At 46.4% G+C, this 17,219-nt stretch overlaps 1 protein-coding gene across 1 annotated transcript in view; it reads left to right on the plus strand.

Annotated features, from left to right (window-relative positions):
* The window catches only part of SNTA1 (syntrophin alpha 1), a 31,660-nt gene extending 14,469 nt beyond the window's left edge, over positions 1 to 17,191 (plus strand). The window contains exons 3-8 of the mRNA XM_055307753.1: positions 8,095 to 8,299; positions 11,869 to 12,076; positions 12,224 to 12,354; positions 15,391 to 15,587; positions 16,280 to 16,467; positions 16,552 to 17,191. Coding sequence (XP_055163728.1) covers positions 8,095 to 8,299; positions 11,869 to 12,076; positions 12,224 to 12,354; positions 15,391 to 15,587; positions 16,280 to 16,467; positions 16,552 to 16,644 — 1,022 coding nt within the window. The 3' untranslated portion in view covers positions 16,645 to 17,191. The remainder of the gene's footprint in view (positions 1 to 8,094; positions 8,300 to 11,868; positions 12,077 to 12,223; positions 12,355 to 15,390; positions 15,588 to 16,279; positions 16,468 to 16,551) is intronic.
* Positions 17,192 to 17,219: the final 28 nt, after the last annotated feature.

A 17,219-nucleotide genomic window follows, 5' to 3' on the forward strand; every position in this document is an offset into this window, starting at 1 on the left:
GGCTCAATCAGTTAAACAGTCAATTCTTGATTTTGGCTCAGGTCATGATCTCAGGGTCGTGGGATCGAGGATCGAGTCCTGTGTTAGGCTCCATATGCTGAGCACAGAGTCTGCTTGAGATTTTCTCTGTCTCCTCTCCCTCTGTCCCTCCCCAGTCCCCCTGCTCACATGCAATCTCTCTCTCTAATAGAATAAAATAAAATAAAATCTTTAAAAATGAAGTAGAAGGTCACAGAAGTCATGTCACTTGTCCAAGGTCACAGAGCAAAGAAGTTAAACCCAAACCTGTCTCACTCCATAGCCCACATTCAGTGTTTTCTCTCCAGGCTGAGAAGCCCCAGGCCTATGTTCATTCATTTAACAAATTTCATACCTACTGATAACCTGGTACTGTATGTGAGGTACTATACTAGATTCTGAGATACCCTAGTGAATAAGAAAACAGGTCCCTGCTCTCATGGAGCTGACATTTTGGCTGGAGGAGAGGCTATAGCCTAGTAAACAAGTGGATAGACCTTATAATTTTGGGCAGGGGAAAGTAAGTGACCACCCAGTCAACAGACAAGGAACAGTTTGAGCTTGGAGGACAGGCTTCATTCAAGACTCAAACTTAGGACGTTCAGCTACAAACATTTATTGAGCACTGGGATGAGTACTGGGGATACTGTGTTGAGCCAAAGTAGATGTATCCCCTTCTCTCTGCAGCACATGTGTTCCCTCCTAAGTGTACTGGGCCGGGTGAATGGTCCTGCCCTGTTTCAGTTCCTTGTATTTCTGGTGGAATCTATTTCCTGGATCCTTGCAGCCAGGGCTGGGTCCTGTCTCTTCTTGGCCGAACTGGAGGGGACCTGTAGCCTCTGGAAGGGGCAGGGTATCCTATGTTTGTGTGTCTTAGCTTCCCTGTGGAGGAAGGGCCCATATGTCTCTGCTTCACTAGGCTCCTGGGTCAGGGGCTTGGCTGGGGAGGGTGTGGATAACCAGCTGGGCTTATCTTTGGAGTCTCAAGAATGCTGACCACAGGGCCATCAGCTCTCAGGCCACTGCCTTTGGATAGCCCCACCCTGCCTGGTCAGGTGACTCAGACAGAAATCAGAGCAGGGAGGAGGCCTCAGAGCTGGGCTATTTATGGCCACGCTCTGGGGCCCCCTGGCCTCCACCCACACTCTGGGACAAGCCAATTGGTTTGTGAAACCCAAGCCCTGTTTTGGGCACCAGCTGGTGTGCTGTCCATTTATAGTATGTTTCTGCGGGGAAAGAGATGCAGGACTCACTTCTGGGATGGCCTGGGTGAGCAGGGGCTCTAAGTAGTTTCTCTGGCTTCAAAGTTGACAAATGTTCGTTTGCTGAGCCTGTAGCATAGGCGATCCCTGCTGGATTCTGGGGACACAGAGATGAGTCAGATGAGGTTCTTGCTCTCACAATGCTCCCAGCCTGGTGAGGGCACAAACCCCCCCACAGACACATAGGGGAGTGGGGTCTAGGGGACTGCAGAAGTGATGCATGTGGTGAATCCATAGTAGGCATCTGGGAAAGTTTCCTGGAGGGGTGATGGAACTGGCTGGGCTGTGACACCTTCTCCCTCTGGAATGAACCTGTCCTGCCCTGGCATTCATTTCTCCATTTACAGAACACTGACTCAAGGCTCAAATCAACTCCAGTTTCTGTCCTCTAGAAACCCTCATTTTGGTGAGAGAGAGCCCTAACACACAAAACCATAGCAGAGTTCTAAGAAGGGCAGGGGTGGGTGATAAGTGAGAAACTCATAGATAAAAAAAAAAAAAGAAAGAAAGAAACTCATAGATCTTGAGTTGTTTACTTGCGCCACATGTTTTATATCATCTCATTGAATTTTAACATCTCTATGGGGTAGATATTGTTATTCCTCTTTTTTTAAAAAAAGATTTTATTTATTTGACAGAGAGAGAGAGAGAGAACATAAGCAGGGGGAGTAGCAGAGGGAGAGGGAGAAGCAGGCTGCCTGCTGAGCAGGGAGCCCAATGTAAAGCTCCATCCCACGACCCTAGAATCATGACCTTTATGACCTGAGCTAAAGGCAGATGCTTAACTGACTGAGCCACCTATTATTACTCCTATTATTATTATTATTTCTCTTTTATTGACTTGCAGAATGAGGCCCAGAGAGGTGATTTCCCTTGGCTGTGATCACATAGCTAGATAATGCTGGAGCTAGAATGCAAATCCAAGAATGCCTGTCTCTAAACTATGTCATGGGGCACCTGGGTAGCTCAGTTGATTGGCGTCTGATTCTTGGTTTTGGCTCAGGTCATGATCTCAGGGTTGTGAGATTGAGCCCTGAGTCAGGCTCCACATTCAGTGCAGAGTCTGCTTGAGATTCTCTCCCTCTCCTCCTCCTTCCACTCAAGTACTTTCTCTCTCTCTCTCCTAAATACAGAAATAAATAAAATATAAAAAGAAAAGAAAAGAATAGAAAAGAAAGAAAGAAACTATGTACTAAGGGCATTCTGTGCAGATGGAACTGCATTTTCAAAGGTGTGCAAGTTTGGAAAATCATACAGCTTCTGAGAGCTCTCAAGAGGCCAAGATGATTAGACTAGAGGGTGAGGTTAGGGATGTGGGAGGAGGTGAAGCCAGAGAGGTAGGCAGGGCTCAAATCCTGTAAAGCCTTGGATTTTGATGAAAAGTGTGGGAGCTAGAACAGGACTTCATGCAGGGGAGGAGTGTGGCTAGTGACATCAGGAGGATATTATCAGTTATATCCCCCACCCATACAGATTGAGGAGCCTGTATTAATCAGGATGGTTCATCTTCAAATAATAGGAACTCAATTCAAAATGGTTTACATTGAAGGAAATGAGCTTTTTCCCAGAATACTCAAAAGCAGTATGGCTACAGGGTAGATTCTTTTAAGGCCGCACCATCCTCAATGTGTGGAGCCCAGTCCTTGTACTCAAAAAGTGACTCATTGCTCTAGGACCAGCTCCCCTACCAGCAACTTGTAAAGGCTAGGGAGAGGAGAGAAAGAGTGTGCTTTCCCTCACTTCTCATTGTCCAGAATTGTAACATTTGCCCCTTTCAAAACCAATCACAAGCAAGAGGGATGGAACCATCATGACTAGCTTTGACCAATCATGATTTTCTTCCTTGTCTGGGGAAAAGCCCAGGGCTCAGGATTCTGTTAGCAGAGAAAAGGGGAGAATGGTTTGGCTGTCAGATAGCCTGTGATGTGTCCCACCTCCATTGCCCCTTGAGATATAATCCAATAGTCAGTCCTGTTGTAAGTCATTGCTGTAATGATGAGGATGAGTCATTGAGTCATTTTTAGCCCTAGTTCCCAAACTTTAGGCCAAGGCATAGTTCTTAAAAACAACAACAACAACAACAACAACAACAAAAACAAAAAAACCCTGCTTTTGTTTTCAACTTAATTGCTCTTCCAACTCCAGTAGGATTTGTAACTCCCTCTCACTTTCACTGCTGTTTGCCTTGGATCCTGTCTGAGCCTGAGGGATAGTCTCCTGTGATAGAAATAGCTTCTTATCTGTTTTTTCCATGGAGCTGGTCCAATAACTGCTTCTTCACCCCTTCCTGGCTTGTCTGCTCACAGGCAGAGCATACTGGCTAGGCTTTGACGGCAGAAGTCAGCTGATTAGCAAGCTAGAAGGCTATGAGAGCATGGCAGTTGTGGGGAGGAAGGGAGGCTGTCCAGGGATTAGCAGATATAGGCACCCCTTAGTAGGGCAGCAGAGGGGATAGCCTCACTAGGTGAAGAGAGGCCAGTACTTGAGCAAGTCTTTTAACCACCTTGATGTACACACTGTCTTCCTATTACCTGATTTTAGGGATGAGGAGACTGTTGCTCGTCAGAACTGAGAACAGTCCAGACGCCAGGGCAAATGTGGCAGACACTGTTGATTGCCTGCCTACCAAGTATTTCCTCTTCTTCGTTGCTAACAGAAACCTGATATTATTGGGTGAAATTTCATCTAAGTTATGACTATTCCCTTTTACTAATGATTGTGCTGGAAGTGGGCATGGAGTGCAGTCAGGCCAACGAGATACAAGTCTTCATGGGAATGTTTACTTCTCTGATAAGAAGGAGCTCTGAAGAGAAAGCCCCTTTTCTGCCTATTACCTCCCTGCTCTGCATTTTGTTCTGTAAGGAATGATTGGCTTGAGCTGTGGCAACCATCTTGTGGCCATGAGGGGAAGGCCAAGAGAATGGCAGAGAGGCCTACCCTGAATTTAATGTCATTGAGTCACTGAACCAGTCCTAAAATTGCCTTCCTCTAGACTGCTATTTTGTTTTATTTTATTTTATTTTATTTTATTTTTATTTTATTTTATTTTATTATTTATTTTTAAAGATTTATTTATTTACGTATTCATTCATTCATTCATTCATGAGAGACACAGAGAGAGAGAGAGGCAGAGGCACAGGCAGAGGGAGAAGCAGGCTCCATGCAGGGAGCCCGATGTGGGACTCGACCCCTGGTCGCCAGGACCACACCCTGGGCTGCAGGCAGCACTAAACCGCTGCGCCACCGGGGCTGCCCCACTTTTTATTTTTTTAATTTTTATTTATTTATGATAGTCACAGAGAAAGAGAGAGAGAGGCAGAGACACAGGCAGAGTGAGAAGCAGGCTCCATGCACCGGGAGCCCGATGTGGGATTCGATCCCGGGTCTCCAGGATCGCGCCCTGGGCCAAAGGCAGGCGCCAAACCGCTGTGCCACCCAGGGATCCCACACTTTTTTATTTTTTAATTATATTTTTATTTTTAAAATATTTTGTTTATTTATTCACGAGAGACACAGAGACGCAGAGAGAGAGGCAGAGACAGGAGAAGCAGGCTCCATGCAGGGAGCCTGATGTGGGACTCGATCCCAGGACTCCGGGATCCCGCCCCGAGACAAAGGCAGATGCTCAGCTACTGAGCCACGCAGGCGTCCTTAGACTGCTTTTTAAAATAACGTTTCATTATTTTATTATTTATTTATTTATTTATTTTAAAATTTTTTAAATTATTATTTATTTATGATAGTCACACAGAATGAGAGAGAGAGGCAGAGACACAGGCAGAGGGAGAAGCAGGCTCCATGCACCGGGAGCCTGATGTGGGATTCGATCCCGGGTCTCCAGGATCGTGCCCTGGGCCAAAGGCAGGCGCTAAACCGCTGCACCACCCAGGGATCCCCCTATTTATTTATTTATTTATTTATTTATTTATTTATTTATTTATTTATTTTTAAAGATTTTATTTATTTATTTATGAGAGACACACAGAAAGAGGCTGAGACATAGGCAGAGGGAGAAGCATGTGGGGAGCCTGGGATTCAATCCTGAGATCACAACCTGAGCCAAAGGCAGATGCTCAACCACTGAGCCAACCAGGTACCCCTATTTTTATTTTTTTATAGGCTCCATGCCTAACATTGGCCTCACACTTATGACCCTGAGATTAAGAGTTGCATGCTCTATCAACTGAGCCAGCCAGGTACCTCTAAGACATCTTGTTATGTGAAATTATCAATATCTTTATTGCTTAAGGCACTTTTATCATATATTCTCTTATTTGTAGCCAAACTCATCTAATAAATAAGCAAGAATGACCAAAATATTTTATTAACAATCAGCCTTTTTTTTTTAAGATTTTATTTAGTCGAGAGAGAGAGAGAGAGAGGCAGAGACACAGGCAGAGGGAGAAGCAGGCTCCATGCAGGGAGCCTGATGTGGAACTCCATCCCGGGTCTCCAGAATCAGGCCCTGGGCTGAAGGAGGTGTTAAACTGCTGAGCCACCCAGGCTGCCACCAATCAGCCTTAATGGATCAATAATGGCTGCCAAAAATGACTATGATTTATGATGTCTTTCATGAGCAAAGGATAAATAAGTGGTAGTTCAAGTGCATATCTTTACCATCCCACTCCTACCGAAGGCCAGTCCAATACCTGGCACAGAGCAGGTACTCAAGAAAACTGACTTGTTTCTGAATCTCTACTCCTACCAGGCTTTTCTCAGATCACTCTTGTCATCATTATTGCCTTTCACTTCTAGCTGTCATTGTTAGTGAGATATTCCTTTTCTAAAAAGGCATGGATTCAGGCCCAAATCAGGACTGTTTTGGTTGCAAATAAAACTCCTGTTGGGATGGCAGTTCAACTTTCTAAAGGATGAGTATCAGAAACTCAGGTGATTAGCAGGTGATTGGCAGGGCCTTCCCTCTGTTTCTCCACATGCATCTCTAATTCTTTCTCTACAAACCAGCTTTCTCCTCTTCTCTACTCCCATAGCAGAAAGTAGTTGCCCCATAGCATTTATGTTGGTTCAAAACACCAGTCTAGAATCTCTACCAGGCTCCATTGGGGTAGCCTGGTGTGGGTCTGGTGTTCACCTTGGTCTAGCTAGCAGAGCCAGAAGGGCAGGATCACATATTAGAACATGCATTTATGGATCAGTTGGGCAGAGAAGTAGATCTGAGCTGTTATTCTAGAATTCTACTGTCTAGCGTGGTCACCATTAGTTCTAAGTGACTATTTGAATTTAATTTAGTCTTTAAAATATTTTATTTATTTATTCATGAGAGACACATAGAGAGAGGCAGAGACATAGGCAGAGGGAGAAGCAGGCTCCCTGCAGGAGCCTGATGCGGGGACTTGATCCCAGGACTCTGGGATCATGACCTGAGCTGAAGGCAGACACTCAACCATTGAGCCACCCAGGTGTCCCTGAATTTAATTTTAAATTAATTAAGATGAAATAGAAATAATTCAGTTCCTCATTTGTTCTAGCCACATTTCAAGTGCTCAGTAGCCACAGCAGCTAGTATCAACTGTATTGGACAGTGTATATATGGAACATTTACACAGACATAGAAAACTCTGTTGGACAATGCTATCTAGAAAGTGTCTACTACACTTAGTCAATGATGTTAGAGCTAAGAGCAGGTATATTGGTTAGGGTATAAGCTATGCTACTGTGACAAGAGACCCATAAAATACTATGGCTTAAATGTAACAGAAGTCCTGGGGTACCTGAGTGGCTCAGTTGGTTGAGTGTCTGACTCTTAGTTTTGGCTCAGGTCATGATCTTGGGGTCCTGGGATTGAGCCCCAAGTAGGGCTCTGCACTCAGCACAGAGTCTGTTTGTCCGTCTCTCTCCCCCTCTGCACCTCCCCCTGCTTATGTTATCTCTCTCTGAAATAAATAAGTAAAAATCTTTTAGATAGGTAGGTAGGTAGATAATTAGATAGATAGATAGATAGATAGATAGATAGATAGATAGATAGATAATAGAAGTCCTTGCTTTCTTAGGTAACAGTCCAAGTCTGACATGGTATCTCCAAAATGTCAGCATCCATTCCTTTCTGTTTTGTTGGTCATCTTTCCTTAGATTATGGTACATGTCCTCAGGTCAAGATGGTGCTTCATTGTCTGTGTTCCAGCCAGCTCAACCCTGTCAAGGGAAAAGAGGAGGAAAGGAAGGGTATGAATCTTTCTTTAACAGACAGAACTTGATAGTGGCATCCTTTCTGCTTTCATCCTATTGGCTAGACTTGGGCACGTAAGCCTTTGTAGTTATAAGGGAGCCTGGAAAGTGAAGTCTCAAGCTAGAGGGCTATCACTATATTAGAGGACAATTGGCAACCTGTCCCATAGGACTCTCATTCTATGCTTCCTCTTTACAGATAAGCAGGCTGAAGAAATAGAGGCAAACAATGGCCCAATGGAAGAGCATATCTCCTGACTCCTGTCTCAGTGCTCTTTCATTGCTTTGTTGTGGCTGTTGTCCGTTCCCTTTCAGTAGCCATCCCAAAGGTCCAAATACTTCTAATTACTTGGTGAGAACTTAGTTACATGGCCATATCTAGCTGCAAAGGAGGCTGGGAAGTGTAGTTTTTCTTCCAGGTGGCATGAGTCTATAAACCAGTGAAAACATGAGAGCATGTATGTTGGTATGCATCCAGTATTTTCTACCACACTGCCTGGTCAGAGACTTTAGCTTAGAGGAGGATAGTGATATAGAACATAAATTAAACTCTTATGAATTAGTGACAATTGTGATGTGTATGGGAGCCAATGTCACAACAGTAACTGCTGACCTGTCCTCTAACCAGTTAAGTACATGAAGGAGGTCTCACCATATTTCAAGAACTCTGCTGGTGGGACCTCAGTTGGCTGGGACTCGCCTCCTGCTTCACCCCTTCCGCGACAGCCATCTTCCCCTGGCCCCTCACCCCGGGACCTCAGTGATGCCAAACATTTGTCCTTGAAGATGGCATATGTTTCGAGGAGGTGCACCCCGACTGACCCGGAGCATAGGTAAGTCTGGGGTGCGGGGAACTCAGGCAGATATGCCTTGTTGTTAAGTGGTGGGGCCAAAGGAAAGATAGCCCTGTGTTGCAAGCGACCAGCACAATGCCTGAACATAGTAGGGCTTAAGAAATATTTGTTGAAAAAAAAAAAGAAATATTTGTTGAATGGATGTAAGAGCAAAGTTAAGGGGATAATGGCATTCTTGGCTTTTTCCTGTGAGTAGTTCACATCTGAGGAGGAGCTTGGTCTGTGGAAAAACCCCGGGTTCCAGTCCTGGTTCGCCTTGAACTAGTCTCTGCCTCACTGACCTTTATTTATTTATTTATTTTATTTTAATTTATTTATTTATGATAGTCACAGAGAGAGAGAGGCAGAGACATAGGCAGAGGGAGAAGCAGGCTCCATGCACCGGGAGCCCGATATGGGATTCAATCCCGGGTCTCCAGGATCGCGCCCTGAGCCAAAGGCAGGCGCCAAACCGCTGCGCCACCCAGGGATCCCCTCACTGACCTTTAGATTTCTCACTGGGAAATAAAGTTTTCAGACTCAGTGATCCTCTCAAGTCTTTTCTAACTCTGCTGAGGTTCTTAGAGATCTAGTAACATTTGTGTCAGGGCCATGGAAAGTTACCATCCTTCACATATGAGCAGCCCTTAACAGTTCACTGATGATAAGATTGGTAACAGCCAACATTATTGAGTGTTTACATGCACAACTTAACACTCGCAGTGACCCTGTGAGCAAAGTCCTATTATTATTATTATTATTTTAAGGAAAGTTTTAAATTTTTATTTATTTATGATAGAGAGAGAGAGAGAGGCAGAGACACAGGCAGAGGGAGAAGCAGGCTCCATGCACCGGGAGCCCAACGTGGGACTTGATCCCGGGTCTCCAGGATCGCGCCCTGAGCCAAAGGCAGGTGCCAAACCGCTGCACCACCCAGGGATCCCAAGCCCTATTATTTCACCCCAATTTTGTAGATGAGGACAGAGAGAGGAAGTAACCTGCCCAAGATCACACAACCAGGAAGGGATGGAACTTGCTTCATTCCAGGTAGCCCCTCTGCTTTAGAAACTGTAGGTACCTGAGTGATGGTGGTGGGTGAGTGGAGTATATGTTGATCAAGTGGGGTATGCAGTATTGGGGGTGGTATACATAGTGTGAACATAAAAGTCTTCTGAACATGAAAGACTTGGGTCCTAGTTACAGCTGAGTTTCAATGCCAGGCAGGTGCTCAACATTGGCCTGGAGGTTCAGTATCCAGATCTCCTAGCCCTACCTTATACCCCGGCCCCAGCCTGCCCCCAACAGGCAAGAACTGGTGATTACAGGTCACCTAAGGTGTTCCACAAAAGGGGCCTTTTGCGTTGGGTGAAGGTAAGGTGGTATGAATCCTGGACACTTACAGAACATTATTAGGTTAATCGTGGTTCCCAGCCTGATCCCAGACATCACCTGAAGCATGTGTGTACATGTATTTCTGTGTGTACACATGTAGTTGACATGTAAATGCAAATGTTTATGTGTATATGTGAGCATTTGCTTGGATATGGGTATAGATTTGTGCATATGTGTTTGTGTTTATGTTAACATTCATACATATAGTATGCATGTATGCACATGTGTTTGACCATGTGCACATGTGTAACGCATGTAACTTGAATATAACTGGGGTTCTTTATTAGCACTAAATATCCCAGTCAAAGGGATACAATCTGGTAACCAAAATATAATGAAAAATATTTCATACTTACACTAAGTGGTAAGATTATGTTGGGTTGCAAGTATCAGAAATGCCAGTAAATGATGGCTGAAATAAATGAGGGGTTTATTTTTCCACATGTTTAGTAGTTCAGGGTCAGCTACGTAGGATCTTTTATCACTACTCAAGAATGCCCTTAATGAATCAGGCTTCCAGCTTCTTCTGCCTTTTTTTTCCTGCCATTTTTTAAAAAAAGATTTTAAAAATTTATTTATTCATGAGAGACACACAGAGAGAGGCAGAGACACAGGCAGAGGGAGAAGCAGGCTCCATGCAGGGAGCCCGATATGGGACTCAATCCCAGGACTCTGGGATCGCACCCTGAGCCAAAGGCAGACACTCAACCACTGAGCCACCCAGGCGTCCCAATTCCTCTGCCATTTTTATTGTGTATTTTCTTTTTGGAGATAGACTGGTGGCTGTGCCTCAAAGCATGTGTCTACATTCCAAATAGGAAGAAGGCAAAATGCAAAGGAACTTTTCTCCTGGCATTTTGTTCTTATGCTGCATAATAAGCCATCCTAAAATTTAGTGGCGTAGAAGATTACAGTTGATTATTTCTTCCAATTCTATAATCTGAGCTGGCTCTGCTGGCCAGTGCTTCTGCTTTATGTGGTATCTGCTGGAGCTGGAAGTACAGAATGGCTGCTTTGCTCCCATGTCTGCTGCCTTAGCTGGAATGGTTGGAACAGCTGGCTAAGCATTCCTCTTTCCATAGGCCTTTCTGTGTACCTTTTTGTGTTTCCTCTAAGGGTAGTTGGTCCAGGGTACTTGGATTTCATGGTGTGTTGGCAATGCCAGAATGTCACTTCTGCCACATTTTATTTGTCAAACCAAGTTACAAGGTCAAAGAAAAGAGAAATAAACTTCACCTCTTGATGAGGAAGGTGGGCTGTGTGTGCAGGGAGGGAAGGATTTGGTAGAGGCCATCTTTGGAGAGGAACCACCACATCTAGGGAAACTTTACCTTCATTTGGGAAGGGACACCCTCCCCAGAGACTTCTGTCTGTATCTCATGGTTGGACCTGGGTCACATGGCCAGCCCTAGCTGCAAGAGAGGTGGGAATTCAAGTATTTTGTTTCCTAGTTCTGCAGCAGAGGGAGGCAAAAGTGAAGGGGTTTCAAGTAGGTCCTGCCCAACTTCATCTGTGACAGAAAAACCAGAGGAGGAGCGAATCTTTAATGGTCCACATACCATTTTATTTATTTATTTTTTAATTTAATTTTTTTTCACATACCATTTTAAAATCCTTTTCCTGCCACTACTTCTCTTGGTACCTCCCTGAAACCCTACCCCACCCCCAGTTGTCCACATGGCTTTTTATCTCCTTCCCTCTCCCTTCTCTGCTCCAACTCTTTTTATATAGACTGACTTGGCCTCTCAAACCTCTTCATTTTTATGCTTTCCCCTGCCCCTGCCACATTGGTGTATTACTTTGGTCCTATGCCACAAGGGAGAAGCTAGGGGGAGAAATTTCCCAGCAGGAGAAGCCTTCCCCTTAGAAACCAGGAGACAAAAACAAGATAATGAAACTTACATGGGGATTTTGGCTCCTATCACACATGTTTGACTATGTGTTTAATTTGTATATATATGCTTCTGTGTGTACATGTCGTAGTCTCTTGTCCCTAGACCCCATGAAGCCCCAATTGTGGCTGGAGCCCCAGCGGTGAGGGTCACTCCTGATTGTCTCATGAGTATCCTGTGGTTTCTCCTGGTTTTGCAGTGAATGGGATTTGGGGCCAGATTTCAAGGTTGGCCAGCTGCAGCCTAGTGGACTGGTCCTCCCTTCCGCTCTGTTTGTGCCTGCAGGTATTTGGAGATCTGTTCAGCAGATGGCCAAGACACCCTCTTCCTGAGGGCCAAGGATGAGGCTAGTGCAAAGTCGTGGGCAGCTGCCATCCAGGCTCAGGTCAACGCTCTGATGCCTTGGGTCAAGGACGAGCTGCAGGCACTGCTGGCAGCCACCAGTACAACTGGAAGCCAAGACATCAAGCAGATCGGCTGGCTGACTGAGCAGGTGCCTGCTGGGCCAGGCATCTGTCCCCCACCTCCAACCCTTCCCTGGAGCTAACCTGTTTACCATCCTGTTTACCATCCCACTTTACCCTGGCCCTCTGACCTCTCCCCTCTGTGCCCCATCTCACTGTTGCCTTACCCCCTGCAGCTGCCCAATGGGGGCACAGCACCTACCCTGGCCTTGCTGACGGAGAAGGAGCTGCTTCTCTACTGCCATCTACCCCAGACCCGTGAGGCACTGAGTCAGCCAAGCCGTACTGCCCCGCTCATTGCTACCAGGTATCCATGGGCAGGTGAGGGTGTCTGTCTCACCCAGAGATTGGGGGGTGATGCTGTCAATGAGCCTCAGGAGCGGGGGATTCCAGGCCTTTATTGCCCTGAGTTATCTCCCAGGTGACCTGAAACAAGTCTCTATGTTGTCTGGGCCTCAGTTTCTTCATCTGTGAGATGGGGACTTGCAAGAGAAGGATGTGAGGTCCCACTAGTCACTCACTGATTGACGCCTACTCTGCCCAATCTGTGCAGCATGGTTCAGGGGATAGGGAGCGGATCCCAACAGTCTGCCCTTAGTGAGCACCCAGTCTGGTAGGGAAGGCTGACCTAGGAACAGCCTTCATAGTGCAGAGCTGTAGAAGCCATTTAACTCTGCCTGGCCTGATGGGGAAGCCTTTAGCAAGAGGTGCTATTGAGCTGGATTTTGATGGATGAGTAGAAGTTTGCTATTTAAGAAAGAGTGGAAGAACATCACAGTGAGAACAACATGGACAAAGGTATAGAACTATTAAGGGCTATAGTGTGTTCATAGAGCTCTGAGTGTGCTATAACCAGTATGTTGAATCTATACAGGAAATGGAGATAAATGAGATAGGAAGTTGTAGGGCTTGACCTTGCAGAACCTCTCCTGCCTGGTTAAGGAATGCTAGTAGCTTTATCTTAAGAGTTGTGGCAGAGTGGAAAGGTTTTAGCCTGGGAGTGAGGTGATGTGGGTTGTGTGTGTGTGTGTGTGTGTGTGTGTGTGTGTTTTAATTTTTTAAATTATTTTTTAAGCTTTTAAAATAAAAAAATTATTATATTTTTATTTTTTATTATTTTTTATTTATTATTATTTTTAAAAGATTTTATTTATTTATTCGTGAGAGACACAGAGAAAGAGAGGCAGAGACACAGGCAGGGGGAGAAGCAGGCACCATGCAGGGAGCCCGATGTGGGACTTGATCCCAGGACTCCAGGATCATGCCCTGGGCTGAAGGCAGGCGCTAAACCACTGAGCCACCCAGGGATCCCTTATTATTATTTTTAAAATATTCTATTTATTTATTTATCTATTTATCTATCTATCTATTTATTTATTTATCTATTTATTTATTTATTTATTTATTTATTTATTTGAGAGAGACAGCTCAAGAGAGAGTAAGAGGAGGAGAGGGGCAGAGGGAGAGAAAGAAGCAGACCCCCCCTACCCCCTCTCACTGAGCAGGGAGCCCTACATGGGAGTTTGATCTCAGGAACCTGAGATCATGACCTGAGCAGAAGGTGGATGCTCAACTGACTGAGTCACCCACCCTTTATTTGTTTATTTTATTTTATTTTATTATTTATTTATTTATTTATTATTTTTATTTGTTTATTTTAGAGAGAGAGAGATTATACAAATGAGCAGGGAGGGGTGTAGAGGCAGAGGGAGGAGAGAGAATCCCAAGCAGACTCCCTGCTGAGTGCAGAACCAAAAGCAGTGTTGGATCTCATGACCCCCAAGATCATGACCTGAGCTAAATTCAAGAATCAGATATTTACCCAATGAGTGACCCAGGCGCCCAGACTTGGGTTGAGTTTTAAAAGCACCCATGTGGATGCCATGTGGAAAATGCACTGGAGGGGGCAGGATGGAAGCTGGGAGGCTGGTGCAGTCATGCAGGAGAGATGGTGGAGGTGGGTGGAGGCAGCAGATGGAGAAGAAAGGCCACATTTGCATTGGAAGACACATGGGTGGTAAAATTAACTGGGTTTAGTGCTTGCCAGATGGGGAGGGTGAGGGAGGTGTCCAGGATGAATGGATGAATGGGAGGTTTGGAGCGTGTGTCTGGGCAAGCAGTGGGATTTGGGGTGGGAGTGCAAAAGGGGGAGGCTGGAGCAAGATGCTGAGTTGAGTGCAAAGTGTGTGTGGGGGGGGTGACGGATAGGGAGCTTGCAGAGGAATCTTGGGGAATTGTGAGTTTTAGTTCCAAGCTGGAAAATGGGAAACAGTGTCAGCAGCAGCTCTAGCAGGTAGCTGAAATTACGAGAGAGTGTGGAGTGAGAAGCAAAGAGAGCTAAGGGCCAGAACTCTGAGTCTGTTGCCCAGAGAGGGGAAGTTAGCTGCCCAAGGTGATACAGCAAGTGGGAATCAGACCGAGTGCCTGGGCCCTTGCTGCTCATGTCTCTTCCTCTGGGTGGGGCTCTGGCCCATGTGTTAGGAGCCAGCTGTCTACCAGGAACAAGCAGGTCATGGATTGCCAAACTAATCAAGTGACTCATTAATTTGGGTCACAAATGTTTATTGAACACCTACTACATGCCAGTCATTGCTTTATTTTTATTTTTTATTTTTTAAAATTTATTTATTTGAGAGAGAGAGAGAGAGAACGAACAAGCAGGGGGAGTGGAAGGCAGAGGGAGAGGGAGAAGCAGGCTGCCTGTGGAGCAGGGAGCCAGATTCAGAGATGCAGAGCTCAATCGCAGGACCCTGGGATCATGATCTGAGCCAAAGGCCGACTTTTAACTGACTGAGCCCCTGGGTGCCCCCCAGGCATTGTTTTAATTGCTCAGAATAGAGTGGTGAGCAAATTAGACAAAAATTTGTATCTTAGATGATATTCTAGTTAAAAAGATGATCAAAAACCAAGTGAAATAAATAAAGAATAAGTATCATTTCCGGTATCGTGATGAAAAGTAAGGCTAGTGAGTGCCAGGGGTGTTATTTTAGAGCGGTCAGGGAAGGCTTCTCAGAGGAGATGACATTTGAGCAAAGATCTGAAGGAGGTGAGGGAGTGAGCAGTGCAGATCATCAGGGAAGAGTGCACTTGACAGAGGGAACAGTGTGTGCAGAGCTGTTGAGGCAAGAATGTGTTTGGTGTGTTTGAAGACCTGGTATGGCTGGAGCTGAGGGAGCAAGGGGGAGGGTGGCAGGAGATGGGCTCCTGTGAGTCAGTCAGGGGCCAGCTGGAAGTCCTGTTCACCAATTAGATGGTAAAGGAGTCACAGAGTTCCTTCCCGGGTCACCACCTATTTCCCCACAGTGTGAGACCTCATACTTAGCCCTCTCCCCTTTGCCCCTAGGCTGGTGCACTCAGGCCCCTCTAAGGGTTCGGTGCCCTATGATGCAGAGCTCTCTTTTGCCCTGCGTACGGGCACACGTCATGGTGTGGACACTCACCTGTTCAGCGTGGAGTCACCACAGGAGCTGGCCACCTGGACCCGGCAACTGGTGGACGGCTGTCACCGGGCTGCCGAGGGTGTGCAGGAGGTGTCTACAGGTAGGCTGGGCAGATCTGGGCATGCCTCTCTGGCAATGAACCTCTCACTCCTAGAGGCATCCAAATTTCCTTTTTTAGGGTACTTCAGGAAGGGGATAAAAAGTGGGGTTTGGGGTCTTCAAGGGCTCTCTCTTTTGGATGTGCAGGTGTCTCAGTAGATAGTAAGACTCTTTACTCTGGGTTTTCTTGCCCTGGCTTTGTGATTCCAAGACATGGCACTTGGAGTATGATTGCCAGGTAAAATATAGGACACCCACTTAAATGTGAATTTCACATAAACCACAAATCTTTTTTAGTATAAGTATGTCCAAATTATCCATTGTTTATCTGAAATTCACATTTACCTGGGCAATTCTACAGGTGTCTAAGGTCTCCAAGGGCCATGCTTGGTGGGTCTACTGATACCTTTATAGGGAGTAAGGGAGTGGGCCTTCTGAGCATGGTAGAGTTTAAGCTTTCCCTTTTGATGTTTCTGGAAGTGGGACTTGAAGTGGGTTATAGTTTCTCTGAGGGACCATTTCTCTGTATTTTAGGGTGGGGGCAACTCTATGCAGGGTGAAAGTGCAGATGACATAACAGGCAGTGAACTTCCCATCCCGAGTGGTATTCAAGCCCCATTTGTGGAGTTGCTGGTGAGGGCTTATGGGTCTCTGAGATGCCATCTGTGCCTGTATCCACATGCCTCCCTGCAGCCTGTACATGGAATGGCCGTCCCTGCAGCCTCTCCGTGCACATCGACAAGGGCTTCACACTGTGGGCGGCTGAGCCTGGCGCTGCCCGAGCTGTGCTGCTTCGACAACCCTTTGAGAAGCTGCAGATGTCCTCGGATGACGGTGCCAGCCTCCTCTTCCTGGACTTCGGGGGTGCTGAAGGAGAGATTGTGAGTGGAGGGGGTGGGGGGTTATGTTCTCCTGGAGGCCAGGCTGGATGGGGCTCCTGACCCTTCTCTCCATCCACCCTGCAGCAGCTGGACCTGCATTCGTGCCCCAAAACCATGGTCTTCATCATCCACTCCTTCCTCTCAGCCAAAGTCACCCGCCTGGGGCTTTTGGCCTAGAGGTCACCAGATGCACTAGCCCTGAAGAGAGGGTGTCTGCCACGTGGTGTGACCTGGCCCTCCGCTGACTGCCTGCTCATCACTGGGCTGAGGGAAGGGAGAGGAAAGGAATAAGTGTGCAAAGTCCCAGCCTCTAAGGGACTCTCTTAGAGGCTGGGATAGTCTTGGGACTGGGAACCAGACTCAGGACACAGTGGATCCTGCCTGTGATGGGGTAACCTCCTAGCTGCCCCACCATTCCCCCACCAGTGCCTTTTGCAGAGAGATATTTTGTGTACACAAAAGCCATTCCGAGCCTGGGACCTGCCCCTGTGGGGATCTTGACCCCAGACAACAACTGCCAGGCCTCCTAGAGGCCCCTACGCCACCCTCAGAGGCCTCATCTGAAGCTGGAGTTCCCTGGGGTCCATGGCAAGAGAAAGAGGAGGAACCTTTCTGTTCATTTCTCCCCTCAGCTCTACTACCTTGGGGCATCGGTTTTACTTCTCATCCTCTCTCCTCCTTACTCTTGGGCAAATAAACAGCCTGTGAGCACATAGGCAACCTGGCCTAGCGTTTGTGGTTTGTACCTTGGC

This window comes from Nyctereutes procyonoides, unplaced genomic scaffold, assembly GCF_905146905.1.
Source record: "Nyctereutes procyonoides isolate TBG_1078 unplaced genomic scaffold, NYPRO_anot_genome, whole genome shotgun sequence".
Taxonomy (NCBI): domain Eukaryota; kingdom Metazoa; phylum Chordata; class Mammalia; order Carnivora; family Canidae; genus Nyctereutes; species Nyctereutes procyonoides.